Source organism: Ambystoma mexicanum, chromosome 11, assembly GCF_040938575.1.
Source record: "Ambystoma mexicanum isolate Mex_15411 chromosome 11, UKY_AmexF1_1, whole genome shotgun sequence".
NCBI lineage: Eukaryota > Metazoa > Chordata > Amphibia > Caudata > Ambystomatidae > Ambystoma > Ambystoma mexicanum.
Genome location: NC_090934.1, coordinates 12,044,056 through 12,058,690, shown reverse-complemented (window position 1 = coordinate 12,058,690; position 14,635 = coordinate 12,044,056). Strand labels below are relative to the sequence as shown.

At 50.8% G+C, this 14,635-nt stretch overlaps 1 protein-coding gene across 2 annotated transcripts in view; it reads left to right on the top strand.

Moving 5' to 3' along the window:
- Window positions 1–14,635, top strand: part of MFSD2A (MFSD2 lysolipid transporter A, lysophospholipid) — a 225,534-nt gene that overhangs the window by 158,854 nt on the left and 52,045 nt on the right. For both annotated transcript variants that reach the window (XM_069622396.1, XM_069622397.1), the window contains exon 7: window positions 3,303–3,393. In XM_069622396.1, coding sequence (XP_069478497.1) covers window positions 3,303–3,393 — 91 coding nt within the window. The remainder of the gene's footprint in view (window positions 1–3,302; window positions 3,394–14,635) is intronic.

The following is a 14,635-nucleotide window of genomic DNA, read 5'->3' as shown; positions in this document are numbered from 1 at the left end:
GTTGTGGATGCTGGCATCCTTTGGAGTCCGTGGTGGCTTGCTGATGTCTGGGGGTGCCTGTGGTGGCCAATGTCATTCCTTGGAGCTTCTGGTAGCTTGCTGATGTCTGGGGGCGCCTGTGGTGGCCAATGTCATTCCTTGGAGCTTCTGGTAGCTTGCTGATGTCTGGGGGCTCCTGTGGTGGCCAATGGCATTCCTTGGAGCTTCTGGTAGCTTGCTGATGTCTGGGGGTGCTTGTGGTGGCCGATGGCGTTCCTTTGAGCCTCTGGTAGCTTGCTGATGTCTGTGGGTGCTTGTGGTGGCCAATGGCGTTCCTTTGAGCCTCTGGTAGCTTGCTCATGTCTGGGGGTGCCTGTGGTGGCCAGTGGCGTTCCTTTGAGCCTTTGGTAGCTTGCTGATGTCTGGGGGTGCCTGTGGTGGCCAGTGGCGTTCCTTTGAGCCTCTGGTAGCTTGCTGATGTCTGGGGTGCCTGTGGTGGCCAATGTCATTCCTTGGATCTTCTGGTAGCTTGCTGATGTCTGGGGGCTCCTGTGGTGGCCAATGGCATTCATTGGAGCTTCTGGTAGCTTATTGATGTCTGGGGGTGCCTATGGTGGCCAATGGCATTCCTTGGAGCCCATAGTAGCTTGCTGATGTCTGTGGGTGCCTGTGGTGGCCAGTGACGTTCCTTTGAGCCTCCGGTAGCTTGCTGATGTCTGGGGGTGCCTGTGGTGGCCAGTGGCATTCCTTGAAGCCTCTGGTAGCTTGCTGATGTCTGGGGTGGTCAGTGGCATTCCTTGGAGCCTCTGGTAGCTTGCTGATGTCTGGGGTGGTCAGTGGCATTCCTTGGAGCCTCTGGTAGCTTGCCGATGTCTGGGGTGGTCAGTGGCATTCATTGGAGCCTCTGGTAGCTTGCTGATGTCTGGGTGGTCAGTGGCATTCCTTGGAGCCTCTGGTAGCTTGCTGATGATTGGGGGTGCCCGTGGTGGATGGGCACTGTACTTGGAACCTTTCACTGTCAATATCTGGGGTCTGTGGTTGTTGGTTGGTGTCAATGGGATCTGCTGCTAGGTAATATCCTTGCCTCTTATGGTTTCTAAAATGCTCTTCGCGGGAGATTTTAGTGGGTGGTAGCTATTTGGGGGAGCATTTGGTGGTCAGCTGTTATCCGCAGGCCCTGTGATGGCTAATATGCCCAGGAGCCTGTGGTAGCGGCTGGCCACAGTGCATGGGACTCTGCAGATAGCTGATGTCTGTGCAAGCTTGGTGTTGGACCAAGCTTGATTAGCATATGGTCTTTCCCCTTCTGTAATGGTTTGTCAGGCTGAAAAACAATGGTCTGGAGGGTAGCCCTGAGCTGTGCCCCTGGTTATGATTTAATTCAAAACCTTCCAGCAATCACCTTTTTGCTTTGCCGTGGTGGTGGTGGCTGGCCACAGTGCATGGGATCGTATGTGGATGAATCGCAGCAAGCTGCTTGGGGTGGTGGTGAAGGCTCGCTGCATTGCATGCGACATTTTGTGGATGTATCTGTGTGAGCTGCTTGTGGTGGTGGTGATTCTGGCCGCAGTGCATGGGACCTTTTGTGGATGTATCTGAGCGAGCTGCTTGTTGTGGTGGTGGTGTTGATGGCTGGTTGCAGTGCATGTGACCTTTCGAGGATGTATCTGAGCAAGCTGCTTATCGTGGTGGTGATGGCTCGCCACAGTGCATGGGACCTTTTGTGGATGTATCTGAGCAAGCTGCTTGTTGTGGTGGTGGTGTTGATGGCTGGCTGCAGTGCATGGGACCTTTTGTGGATGTTATCTGAGCAAGCTACTTGTGGTGGTGGTGATGGCTCACCGCAGTGCATGGGACATTTTGTGGATGAAGCCCAGCACGCTGCTTGTGGTTGTGGTGATTCTGACCGCAGTGCATAGGACCTTTTGTGAATGTATCTGAGCGAGTTGCTTGTGGTGATGGCTCGCCGCAGTGCATGGGACATTTTGTGGATGAAGCTCAGCACGCTGCTTGTGGTGGTGGTGATTCTGACCGCAGTGCATAGGACCTTTTGTGAATGTATCTGAGCGAGCTGCTTGTGGTGATGGCTCGCCGCAGTGCATGGGACATTTTGTGGATGAAGCCCAGCACGCTGCTTGTGGTGGTGGTGATTCTGGCCGCTGTGCATGGCACCTTTTTTTTGGATGTATCTGAGCGAGCTGCTTGTGGTGGTGGTGATGGCCGGCTGCAGTGCATGGGATATTTTGTGGATGTATCTCAGCACGCTGCTTGTGGTGGTGGTGGTGGTGATGGCTCGCCACTGTGCATGGGACCTTTTGTGGATGTATCTGAGCGACCTGCTTGTTGTGGTTGTGGTGGTGGTGATTCTGACCGCATTGCATGGGACCTTTTGTGGATGTATCTGGGCGAGCTGCTTGTGGTGGTGGTGGTGGTGGTGATGGCTCGCAGCTGTGCATGGGACCTTTTGCGGATGTATCTCAGCACGCTGCTTGTGGTGGTGATTCTGGCAGCAGTGCATGGGACCTTTTGTGGATGTATCTGGGCGAGCTGCTTGTGGTGGTGGTGGTGGTGGTGGTGGTGACGGCTCGCAGCTGTGCATGGGACCTTTTGTGGATGTATCTGGGCGAGCTGCTTGTGGTGGTGGTGGTGGTGATGGCTCGCAGCTGTGCATGGGACCCTTTGCGGATGTATCTCAGCACGCTGCTTGTGGTGGTGATTCTGGCAGCAGTGCATGGGACCTTTTGTGGATGTATCTGGGCGAGCTGCTTGTTGTGGTGGTGGTGGTGGTGATGGCTCGCAGCTGTGCATGGGACCTTTTGTGGATGTATCTGGGCGAGCTGCTTGTGGTGGTGGTGGTGATGGCTCGCAGCTGTGCATGGGACCTTTTGCGGATGTATCTGGGCGAGCTGCTTGTGGTGGTGGTGATTCTGGCAGCAGTGCATGGGACCTTTTGTGGATGTATCTGGGCGAGCTGCTTGTTGTGGTGGTGGTGGTGATGGCTCGCAGCTGTGCATGGGACCTTTTGTGGATGCATCTGGGCGAGCTGCTTGTTGTGGTGGTGGTGGTGATGGCTCGCAGCTGTGCATGGGATCTTTTGTGGATGCATCTGGGCGAGCTGCTTGTGGTGGTGGTGGTGATGGCTCGCAGCTGTACATGGGACCTTTTGCGGATGTATCTGAGCGAGCTGCGTATTGTGCTGGTGGTGGTGATGTCTGGCGCTGTGCATGGGACCCCTATGGCTGAGCACGCATGGGAGCCATTGGTCGCAGCAGTGATGACGTTGCTATTCCCACAGGCTGACCTTGACCTACTCTTTTCCGCAGAGGAAGGCCTACATGCTGGCGGCCGGCATCATTGGCGGGATCTACATTCTTTGCGCCATCGTCCTGTCCCTGGGCGTGCGTGAGAAACGAGGTGAGTCCACCCGGGGAAGACGTGCCCTGCCCTTCACCAGTCTGCCACCCGCTTCTGGCCTCCCCTTCTACCTTCTGCCCCGCTTCCTCTATCCATCCAGCTCCCTGTCCTTGTTGAAGTGGGTAGCTGGGCACAGGCTTGGTCAGCAAAGATACTCTACATATGGTGAGAGTGGCAGTGCAGGAGTCTGTGCCAAGCCAAGGATGAGCGTGAATTCTGTGCATATTGAAACGAGGGAGTTGGCATAGCCCGGTGGGTTGGCCCGTGGCACTTGGGACGCGTGGGTCAATGGAAGGAGGCCATGATGGTGGCACGTGGGTCTCAGCGGTATAACTGGGTGGAGTGCAGGGCCCACTGGCACTATGGCACAGGTTTGACCTTCGAAATCAGGACAGAGCCAAGACCCTAAAGTGAAATCAACCCTAACCGAGTGGAGATGGGGTGTAGGCCGCTCAGTTCCCGCCTTTAAGGGATAGAAACACTTACATTTAAAAACACAGACTAATTACAGTCCAGAAAAATATATCCACTAAACCCACTTCTACCTTGGCTCTTAAATGGGAGAGAATCAGGAATGGTACATGGCTGTGACGAATCCACGTCCGGGGCACCAGTGGTCCAGGGATGAATATCGGCTTCTAAACCATCAATCGGCCCCACACCTCTAGTACATCGTAGATCATTGGCACAGCGAACATACAATTATTGCCCAATGATAAAAGGGACTGTCCAGTCAAGGTTCTATACAAACACCTACCATATTATTATTACGACAGAACGTTCTAGCACACTACAAATGCAGCCCACCCTATAAAGGAACACAGAGGACAGACAGTTTCAAAGAAGGAAAGGGAAGCACTCCGGATACTGACAGCAGGGCAGGGCAGTCGGTATAGTAATTAATCGCAATAGCTCAAGGATACTTGTTTTCAACACAAAGGGAGCAATGGGTCGTGACATGTCACTAGGGGCTTTCAGAGAAGGACCAGGGGGACAGAACTACAATGCACCTTGTGCTTGACCGTGTAGAGTCGGCTTCAGGGCGCTCTGCAGCTTCCGCGACAGAGACAGCTGTGGGTATCATGCAGCAGGCAGTTCGGCGAGCGAGGCTGGATGGATGGCTGCGGGCTGGCCTACACAGTGGCTCAGGATCAGGAATCATCTCTGTGCTGGTCGGCAGTTCTGAAGCACTGGTCGAGACGTCTCTGGTGTAGTTAGCGACTGCAGCGTAACAAGAGTCAGGGGTGCAGCTGGTTGCAGCTCGAGGGGCTCGACTGGCTCGAAAAAAGTCCTTTAAGGCGGACACACTTCTCCTTGCTTCTTCACTGTGTTCGTGTTCTTAAGGCCGACGGCCCAAAGCTGTGTAGGGTGTTAAAGGCAGCTGCCTTGTCTTTGGTTTGGTTCAGTGACCCTATGGCACTTCCCACCTAGGAAGCTTGCTGCAGAGCCTAGCAGGGCACGCTGTGTGCTGGCTGGGTGCCGGTACTGGAGCTGCTGGAGGGTCCTCTGGATTCAGTATCTCCCTCTGTTCCCTGGGAGATATTTAGGGGAGGGATCTTGCTTCCACCTTGGAGGTCTTGGTGTTCCTTCACTGGTGGAAGATATAAGGCAGACTGTACCTGCTGCCAGGGTCCAATGCTGAGTTGTTCTTGTTACTCCTTGCAAAGTCTTCAGATGGTCTGCCAAAAGAGGGGCTCGACCCTCTTTTAAAGCCAAATGGACCGCAGGGATTGGTGTAGGCTAAGCCCACCTTAATGAACCAATCAGGGGTCCCCAACAATCTTCTGTATACATGAGGACATAACTAGAGTGCTTTCAAGAGAAAAGGTAAAGGGGTGAACGCATGTAATGCTAAGTCCCACCCACCTTCCTGTCTGTTGTGGATCAAATGGTCTCTCTGGTTAATGGAACTCTCTGTGGTTCCTGATTAAAGCGGCAGGTCTCCATTGAAGCTGCAATGAGAACAGACTTTCTGTTTCCATCAATCCATATACTCGCACCTTCTGAATGGGGTCCCTTTCCAGGGATGACTACTGTAAACATGCTGTCACAGACATAACGTTTCCCTGTCAATCGATACTGAAGGCGAGAGCTAGCATCAGCTTGACACTGGGTATTGGTGGGTCAAGGGGGGCGGGGGTGGGGGGGTTGTTTCCTGTCTGCTTTGTTAACCTCTGCGCCCAGGCCGCATGTGGGCCTGTTTGAATTCAACTGATTAGTATGTGACGCTACCACCAGCAACAGAGGTAAACAAAATGAGGGCTGATCCATGGAGCCTTTGTTAATTAGGCTAGCCATGGCAGGAGGAAGGATTGGCCCTCCCCCATTTGATATGACATGGTATAATCCTGGCTGTCCTATCCCAAATAAATATGACGGGGGGGGGAACGGCACCTGTGGACTGTGTCCACCCACCGCACACATGTTTGTGTATGTCGTGCAGTGAGAATAGGAAAATGTGTGCGGATTAGCCCCACACATTTTCCGGAGATTGATCTACCATCATTCAATTTCATATACCATTTTTAAAAAGCCCAGGTGAGCTCACACCCACTGTGTGGATGGTTGAATTCCTCACAATAGCACTGCTCTGTCTCTGCAAAACGACCATCGCAGAGGCCCTCTTTGAAGAAATGGTGGGACTGCACCCAGGGGCAGAACCAACATCAAGAATATGGGGGCAGGAGGGGGGCGGAAAGGCAGTCTTGGAAACTGTGAGACAGGACTTTAAGCCTATTGAGGACTCCCCGCCTACCCCGGCCCTACCACAATCTCCCCAAGCCCAGGAGGCTGAGTAGACCTTACGCCTTCCTTTGGCCCATTCGATGCATAGTTCAACCCAACTCACCAGGGGCGTAGCCAGGATTGTGTAACAAGTGGGGCCTGGGACCAACATAGTATGTATATTGATATTTTATTTGTATCGCACTCGTACACAAGTGTTTCAGATCGCAACTAGGCAATGCTGGATTTTACTTTTATGGACTTCATTGATTCACGGCACGTCACCCTTTCTCAACTCTCATGCTGGACTTCCTTTGCATCTTGTACTCATGGTGGCCCTGAATCATGCAGTTTCCATCTTCATCTTGTATCCTGGCTTGCAACATTATGTGTTACTACTGACTTCTGCAATTGTATTCTCCTCTCTTGCTTCTCCACTCTTTTTGGGTGCTTACTCTGTTCTCTCCCCTCCCCTCTCCTTTTTTCCTATCTCCTTCCCTCCTCCCCTTACTTTCTTCTATGCACTTACTCTATCAGAATTGTCCCTGGACCTAGTATGATTGCAACCTCGTCTGTCGCTCCCCCATCCCCTTACTGTTACCACCCCCCTCCCTCCAGCACTATCTGAAACGTTGTCAGACCTAGTTTTGTTTCCTAGTTTTTGTTTGTGACCTAGACGGTGGTTTTGTTTCCTCCCCTACCCTTTCTGCACCCCTCTCCCTCACGTTTTGTTTTCCTCCAGCTCTATCAGAAATGTCGTCAGGCCTAGTACTGTAGTCGCCTGTCTGTTCCCATTTCCTTCCCACTCTCCTCCTCCCTTCCTTATCTATGTCTTAGCTCTTGCACTATCTGAAATGTCGTCAGGCCGAGTACAATGGTTAATTTCACATTCTTACTGTTCATGGCTTGTAAGAATGTCATTGTATTTCCCTTGTTCCCTCCCTTGCCTTGAAGCGCTTTGAAACACATTGTGTATAGGCTCTATATAAATAAACCAGGGGCGTTGCTAGGGGGGGGGCTAAGGGGGCTACAGCCCCTGATCTTTTGGTTGTAGCCCCGGATAGAATCTCAGGAGCTACAGCCAAAAGACTAGCTAGCCCCGAGTCCCAACAGTTCCGACATCAGCGTAGCCCCTGGTCTTTTCCAGACCTAGCAACTCCCCTGAAATAAACTATCATATCATATCAAGGGAGGGGAACAAGGTAAAACAGAAACAATGATCTTACTAGGCCCAGTGACATTGAGAATGCCCAAGTGCATGGGAGAGGGGAAGGGGAAAGTGAATGGGAGGGGGGAGAAGTGTAAAAAGGAAAAAATAATAATAATAAATAAATAATAAAAAGCAACAAACAGTAGTAGTGAATCCAGCAAATGGCAAGTGCTAAGTTTAAGGCAACAGACAGGGTGTGTCTGAGAAGTGCAGGTAAAAAGGCGGGGAGAGACTGTAGGGGTACAGATGCAGACCCCACTGCAAGGGATCACCAGGAGGCAGTGCTGGTGGGTGGCAGGGTGAGCAGATATCTGGGCCCGAAATGTCAGAGGATATCCAGATGCACAATGCCGAGACAGAGCAGATCAGCAGGGGAGAGAAGGGGCGAAGGCAGAAGCAAAGAGTAAGGTCTTGCGGAACCGGAGATGGTTCTCCTCAAGTTTTAGAGTGGCAGGGAAGCCGTTCCACAGGGAGGCCCCAGCCAAAGACAGAGATCTACCTCCAGCTCGTTTCTTTGAAAAACAGCAGACCCTGAGGGAGTCAGAGGTGGAGGAGCGAAGAGCTCGGGAGGGATGGTATTTACGAAGGGGCCGCTGAAGGTATTTTGGACACGGGCCCCGGAAAGCCTTGTGGACAATGCAAAGGGTCTTGAAATTAATCCTTGCAGCCACTGGGAGAGGTTTCAGGACTGGAGAGGTACGATACCAGGGCTTGCTGCCAAGGACAAGTCTTGCAGTCCTGTTCTGGATGAGTTGCAAATGGCGGAGAGTAGAGGCAGGTAGATTTAGAAAGAGGCTGTTACAATAGTCCAACCTAGAGAGAACCAGGGCTCGAGAGACAATGGGCTTCTGGGGGAAGGAGAGGAAAGGAAGAATACCCCTGAGGAGCTGCAGTAGGAAGTTTGACTTTTTAGAGACATCGGAGATGCGGGCGGAGAAGGAAAGCGTGGAGTCAAAGATTACCCAGACCTCGGGTAGGGCCTACAGGCTTGTAATTCCCCCGGCCAAATGCTCAGGGTTGCCCGATGGTGAACTAATCAAGGAGTAGGTTTGGGGGGGGTTCTCCCCCTGAGAAAACCTTTTAAATAATGGGTTGATATGAAAACATCCATTAGATGCCAAGTGACCAACAATGCACGGGAGCATTTTTATGTGCATTTTCATAATGCTGTTGCCCACTATGAGCCAGGACTCTGCAAGTGTAAAAAGCATTTTCATTTTGATTGTGCCCACACATGGCCATTCTGGTGCACCTATACATGCCACTATTTCCACTTAAGAAAATACTCCTGTTTGCTTTGTCCATAGTTCCAGCAATGAAACTATGAAAACAAATGTTTATGCTGGCTCTGCCAATATAGACCAGTATCCCCATGTAAAGACATACTCCTGTTGGCATTGCCTTAATGCCAGTACAAAAAAGCCATGCCACAGTAAGACATTTCTTTTGCTGTCTACACAAAAGCCCCCTTTCCATGTAAGAACTCTCATCATGTTGTATTTGCTCCCTAATGGCAATAAAACATGTCATGCCACAGTAAAAAAACATTGCCTTGCAGCCTTCATGAATGCCCCCACCCCAATGTAAGTACACTTACATTACCTTTGGCCTTAACACCAGTCATAAAATGCAATGGCACAGTGTGAGGCAGAATCCTGGGCAGTGCCCTTAGGGACCACTACACAAGATTAAGACTACAGGTGGTAGTACAATTTCACCTTTGGTACAAGCCTGCACCGCTATGTCAGAGTGGTAGCAGTAGCGGAGCAGCCAGACTTATCTCAAGAGCAAATGAGCAGTAGTAGAGGTTACACAAAGGACCACAATTACTGTGACTCCAGCAAACCCTGACTCAAGGTTTCTGGTTAAAAAGTAAAAGTAAATGTATTTTTAGACCATCTGTTCACAAAACACTTAACTTCTGTTGAATTAAAACCACACTTCAAATACACTACACACAACCAATTCCCCTTGTGCAGAACAATTCAGGGTAAGTACCTTTGGATTTGACAGACCGGTGTTGTGAAACAAAGACGTTACCGGGGGTTGTTACGCGATCACTTTTTGACAGTAATGATAGTTCGGTCTTACGAAAGAGAAGCGTACCCACGAACAGAAATGTTACCGTAGTCAAACACACTTAGCTCATGAATTAACACAAGAGTTGGGGATAAAAATCATAGACAATACTTTTGTCAAGGCAGATGGAATCAAGCAACACTTTCTAAAAAGTATATAAGTCAATAGGCCTGCGCCAGTGTCAAATGGGACAGGGCCCTGTTGTCGAGGATCACAAGGTTAGAACAGTTCACGATTCGAGATTGCTAGGAGTACTTGGATATTGTCAAAAGGGAAGCAAAGTTATAAGAAGGAAGTAAGATGAGGACAAGCCTTTGGTGAGGAGAAAATCACTCTAGTTCCTCGAAGTCGGACACAGTACCTTATTCGTATAAAGAAAAGCTGTTGCTACGGCAGTTGTTCCTGGTAGTTCCCGCAAACTCACGGTTCATGGAGCTTCAGTCGTGGGGACTAGGACGACGACGTCTGGAGTGATCTGCACTACCCCGGGATGAAGCCAGCAGCAGCAAAAGCAACGGTGAATAAAAGGTGCGCTCCTTTAAAACAGGAGAGGGCTCTTCTGATGGCTATCCGGACTACTACAGCTCAGTGCAGTGATTTCAACCAAGAAGAGGATCCTCTGACTGTGGAAGGCGAGCTGGTTGATCCCACCAGGCTCAAGGGAAGAAGACTCCGGACTGGATCTTCTCTTGTCGATGAAGGGTAGATAGCTCAGGACTGCAGCAGGGCTTCACCGGGACTCGGGAGTTGCAGCAGCTGTCTTCTTCTCCACTTCTCTTCGGTTCCTTGCAGTTCCAGTGGGGACTCTGACTTCCAGCCCACGAGTCCTGCCTTTTATGCCAAAAATCCCCCATTCACACAGCCTGTCTGTCAATCACTCAGCAGGGGGGTTGTCTGGCCGGGACAACCACCTCATCCAATCGACACAAAGTGCGACTTGGGTCTCCAAGGATACCCTTTGCAGGGGGTGACTACACCCCTCCCTCACATTCAGCCCACCTAGACACCCAGACGCCAAAGGAGGGCTTCTTCGCAGAGGCCCGCCAAAGGAAGGCGAACAAAGGAGGCAAACCTGGTTTGCCGCACAAAGTAAAACACAAGAAGGACTTTAACAAAAAGAAATGGCGATAAAACCCGACCAGAGCCGAAATAAAAATTATTTGGTCAAGCGGGTTTAAGTTCGAGTCTAATACAATAGCCTAAAACAGTACCACGTTTATATAGTATAATCGTGGTAGAAAAGTTAGGGTAGATACCACTGCCACCAGCCAAGTCTAAACGCTAAGGGAGAGAAACGAGGCTCCAAGAGGTACAGACAAAAAGGGGTAGGAATTAACCCTTTCTAATACTCCATGTAAGATGGGGTGCATTAGGTCTGTAGTTTAAATGACTATATAAAGTTAATGGCAACTTTACATGTTTCTGGGGGACAGTAGTCAGCCCCAGAAAAATTGAGTCAGTGGGAAGTCTCAAAGACGACCCTGTGTCACTGCACCGAGGATGCTGTGTAACACACACAAAAAGTTGGGCTCATGGGGTGGTGTGGCTTCAGAGCCCAAGATCACACAAACAGTAGAAATACACACAGCAAAACACATGTAAGAGTGGGAAAAAGGCTCACGCTCTTACCAGGTGGAAAAAATAAACCCCAGAAATCCAGCAAAGCTGCTGAGGGATTCGCTAGGTGAGGGAAATTAGCCATACATGAGAATTCTCCCTAACACACAGTAAGAAAACATGTCCTCGCTAGCTGGTAAGATAGTTCAGCGGGTTGAGCGCTTGCTACTGCGATCTGTGATTCGCAGGTTCAAATCCTGGTGGAGGTCGGTACATGGCTAGCAACTTCGGTTGGCTGATAATTGTATGTGAATATGTTCGCTGTACAGTGTTTGGCAAAGTGCCATATAAATGGCATATCATCAAACACATCTCCCCCAGACAAGAATACTCATGTTGTACTCATGGTGTACTTACCCTGTAACGCCAGAAAATGTCATGCACAGTAAGCACACAGTGCCGTGGGGGCTGCACAAATGCCCCTCCGCGCGCCATGTAAGAACACCACGTTGTATTTGCCATTAATGCCTGTAAAAAAACATGCCAGGCCACAGTAAGGAAGCATACCCTCCCCCATGTAAGAACACTCATATTGCCTTTGCCCTCAATGCAAGCACACATTTCCATGTCACAGTAGCACGCAGCCAGCTCCACTGTACTACCCTCCCCCCACTCCAACCCCACCTTCACACAACTCAGGTTGGCTTTGCTTTGCCCAAAAACGCCAGTCAAACATGCCATGCTCCTGTCAAAAAATGTTCATGCGCCAGTGCCCCTCCCTGGGCCCCAGCCTAGGGACACACAGATGTGCACACGTTCACCCATGGGTCCTGCACCCATGCAGCATGCCTGCCAGTCACACGGGCACCCAGAACATTTGCACTGCACACTCATTCACATGTGAGTCCCACCCATACACACCGCGTGCGTGCACGTAAAGACGCCCCCTTGCATACATACACCCACTTACACCCTCCTTCACATGCACGCGTGCATACACCCCTCGCATGCACACACACGCGTTGTTTAGTTAGTGCTGATAGTGGTTCTTACATGGCATGGGCGATGTGAAGGACGAGCCCAGCAGTTAAGCCTTCAGCTTCAACATGGGGGTGGGGGGGTCGGGGCTACTGATATCCCCGGGCAGGCTTTTGCCCTCTGCCAGCAGCCACGTTAATGACTGTTCTCTCACCCCGGTGAGGAACGTGACGGCGTCTTGCCATCTGAGCCCGGGCTGGGCTCACAGCAGAGTGACGACTGCTGCCTCAACGAGAGTGGGTGAGAACTTAGCCCTATCCTGGCGCTGCCCATGACCGCACCCGCTCCTCTCCTGCTTCCCTTCTCTGGCCTTGCTGGGGATCCTGTGCCCTGTCTGATTATGCCCAGTGGCACAGCACCGCTTCCCTCCTTATTTTTGGTGAGGTTGCTATGCCCTGTCTGCTTATGCCCAGTGTCACAGCACCTGCTTCCCTCCTTGTCCTTGGTGTGGTGTCTATGCCCTGTCTGATTATGCCCAGTGGCACAGCACCCGCTTCCCTCCTTGTCCTTGGTGAGGTTGCTATGCCCTGTCTGCTTATGCCCAGTGTCACAGCACCTGCTTCCCTCCTTGTCCTTGGTGTGGTGTCTATGCCCTGTCTGATTATGCCCAGTGTCACAGTACCTGCTTCCATCCTTGTCCTTGGTGTGGTTGATATGCCCTGTCTGCTTATGCCCTCTGTCACAGCACCTGCCTCCCTCCTTGTCCTTGGTGAGGTTGCTATGCCCTGTCTGATTATGCTCAGTGTCACAGCACCTGCTTCCCTCCTTGTCCTTGGTGAGGTTGCTATGCCCTGTCTGCTTATGCCCAGTGGCACAGCACCGCTTCCCTCCTTGTCCTTGGTGTGGTTGCTATGCCCTGTCTGCTTATGCCCAGTGGCACAGCACCGCTTCCCTCCTTGTCCTTGGTGAGGTTGCTATGCCCTGTCTGCTTATGCCCAGTGTTACAGTACCTGCTTCCATCCTTGTCCTTGGTGAGGTTGCTATGCCCTGTCTGCTTATGCCCTCTGTCACAGCACCTGCCTCCCTCCTTGTCCTTGGTGAGGTTGCTATGCCTTGTCTGCTTATGCCCAGTGGCACAGCACCCGCTTCCCTCCTTGTCCTTGGTGAGGTTGCTATGCCCTGTCTGCTTATGCCCTCTGTCACAGCACCTGCCTCCCTTCTTGTCCTTGGTGAAGTTGCTATGCCCTGTCTGCTAATGCCCAGTGGCACAGTACCCGCTTCCCTCCTTGTCCTTGGTGTGGTGTCTATGTCCTGTCTGCTTATGCCCATTGGCACAGTACCTGCTTTCATCCTTGTCCTTGGTGTGGTTTCTATGTCATGTCTGCTTATGCCCAGTGGCACAGCACCGCTTCCCTCCTTATTTTTGGTGAGGTTGCTATGCCCTGTCTGCATATGCCTAGTGTCACAGCACCTGCTTCCCTCCTTGTCCAAGTATACAGTGCTCAAGAGAAACTGTTGGAGTTCCAACAAAGCAACCAAGATATGTTGTCTTACGTAACCCGCTTTAAGCAATTGGCCAAGGAGGCGAATTGGACTCCAGAAGCATGTTTTACGTTGTTTCATCGTAGGTTAAAGGATGAAATCAGGATGAATTGGCCAGAGTGGCCGTCCAATTTCCTTCCAGACTTTGTTAGACTTGTCCTTACAAATCGACTTCGCATCCAAGAGAGAAACACAGAAAAGAGAAAGACACGGTCATTACCACAGAAGGTTCCCTTGGATTATCCTAGTCCTAAAGAAACAGCCCCCTTCACTCTCCAGATCCTGAACCTATGCAACTTGGTTCCTTGCGGGGACCTATCTCTCCACAGGAAAGGATTCGTCGGATCAACACTGGACTCTGTATGTATTGCGCTTCTGACAAACACCTCGTAAGAAATTGTCCAATAGCCCCACCTCAGCGTTCGGGAAACGCCAGCTCCCGATCTTGAATGGAGCCCAGCTTCGGGAGAAAGGTACATGCTCCGATTCTTCTTCTGTGAACTGTCAACATTCAAATAGCTTGGTGATACTTCAGGTATCCTTGTCAACCGCCAATAGGGAGAAGCATTCCATCCTGGCCCTGGTGAATTGTGGTGCTATGGGTATTTTTCTGGACCACGAGTGTGCTTTGAAGCACCATATACCCTGAGAATCCAAAGAGATCATCCAGGCGGTCGAAGGAATAGATGGGGAAACCTTTGTCTTCTGGATCCATAACCCAGCAAATCATGGAATTACTACTGTCAATAAACAACCATCAGGAGATGCTACGTTTTGACATAATAAAGGCATCTCATTACCCAATGGTTTTGGGCATGCCCTGGCTCCAAAAGCTCAACCCATATATAAACTGGGCAGCCGGTTCTAGGTTCAGAATTTTGTCTATCTCATTGTCTGTCCAGAATATGATGCTACCCATATCCGCAGAAACCCAGGCTTCCGAACAATCATCCATTTGTGTGTCCAACATTACCCAGGTACATGAGAAATACCATCAATTTTCAGATGTATTCTCATCAGCTATTGTTCAATCACTACCTCCCCATCGTCCTGAAGACTGTGCTACCAATACTGAGAACTCTGCAGTTATACCATTTGGAAGGATGTTTATACTTTCTGAACCCGAGAAAAAAGCTCTACGTAAATACCTGG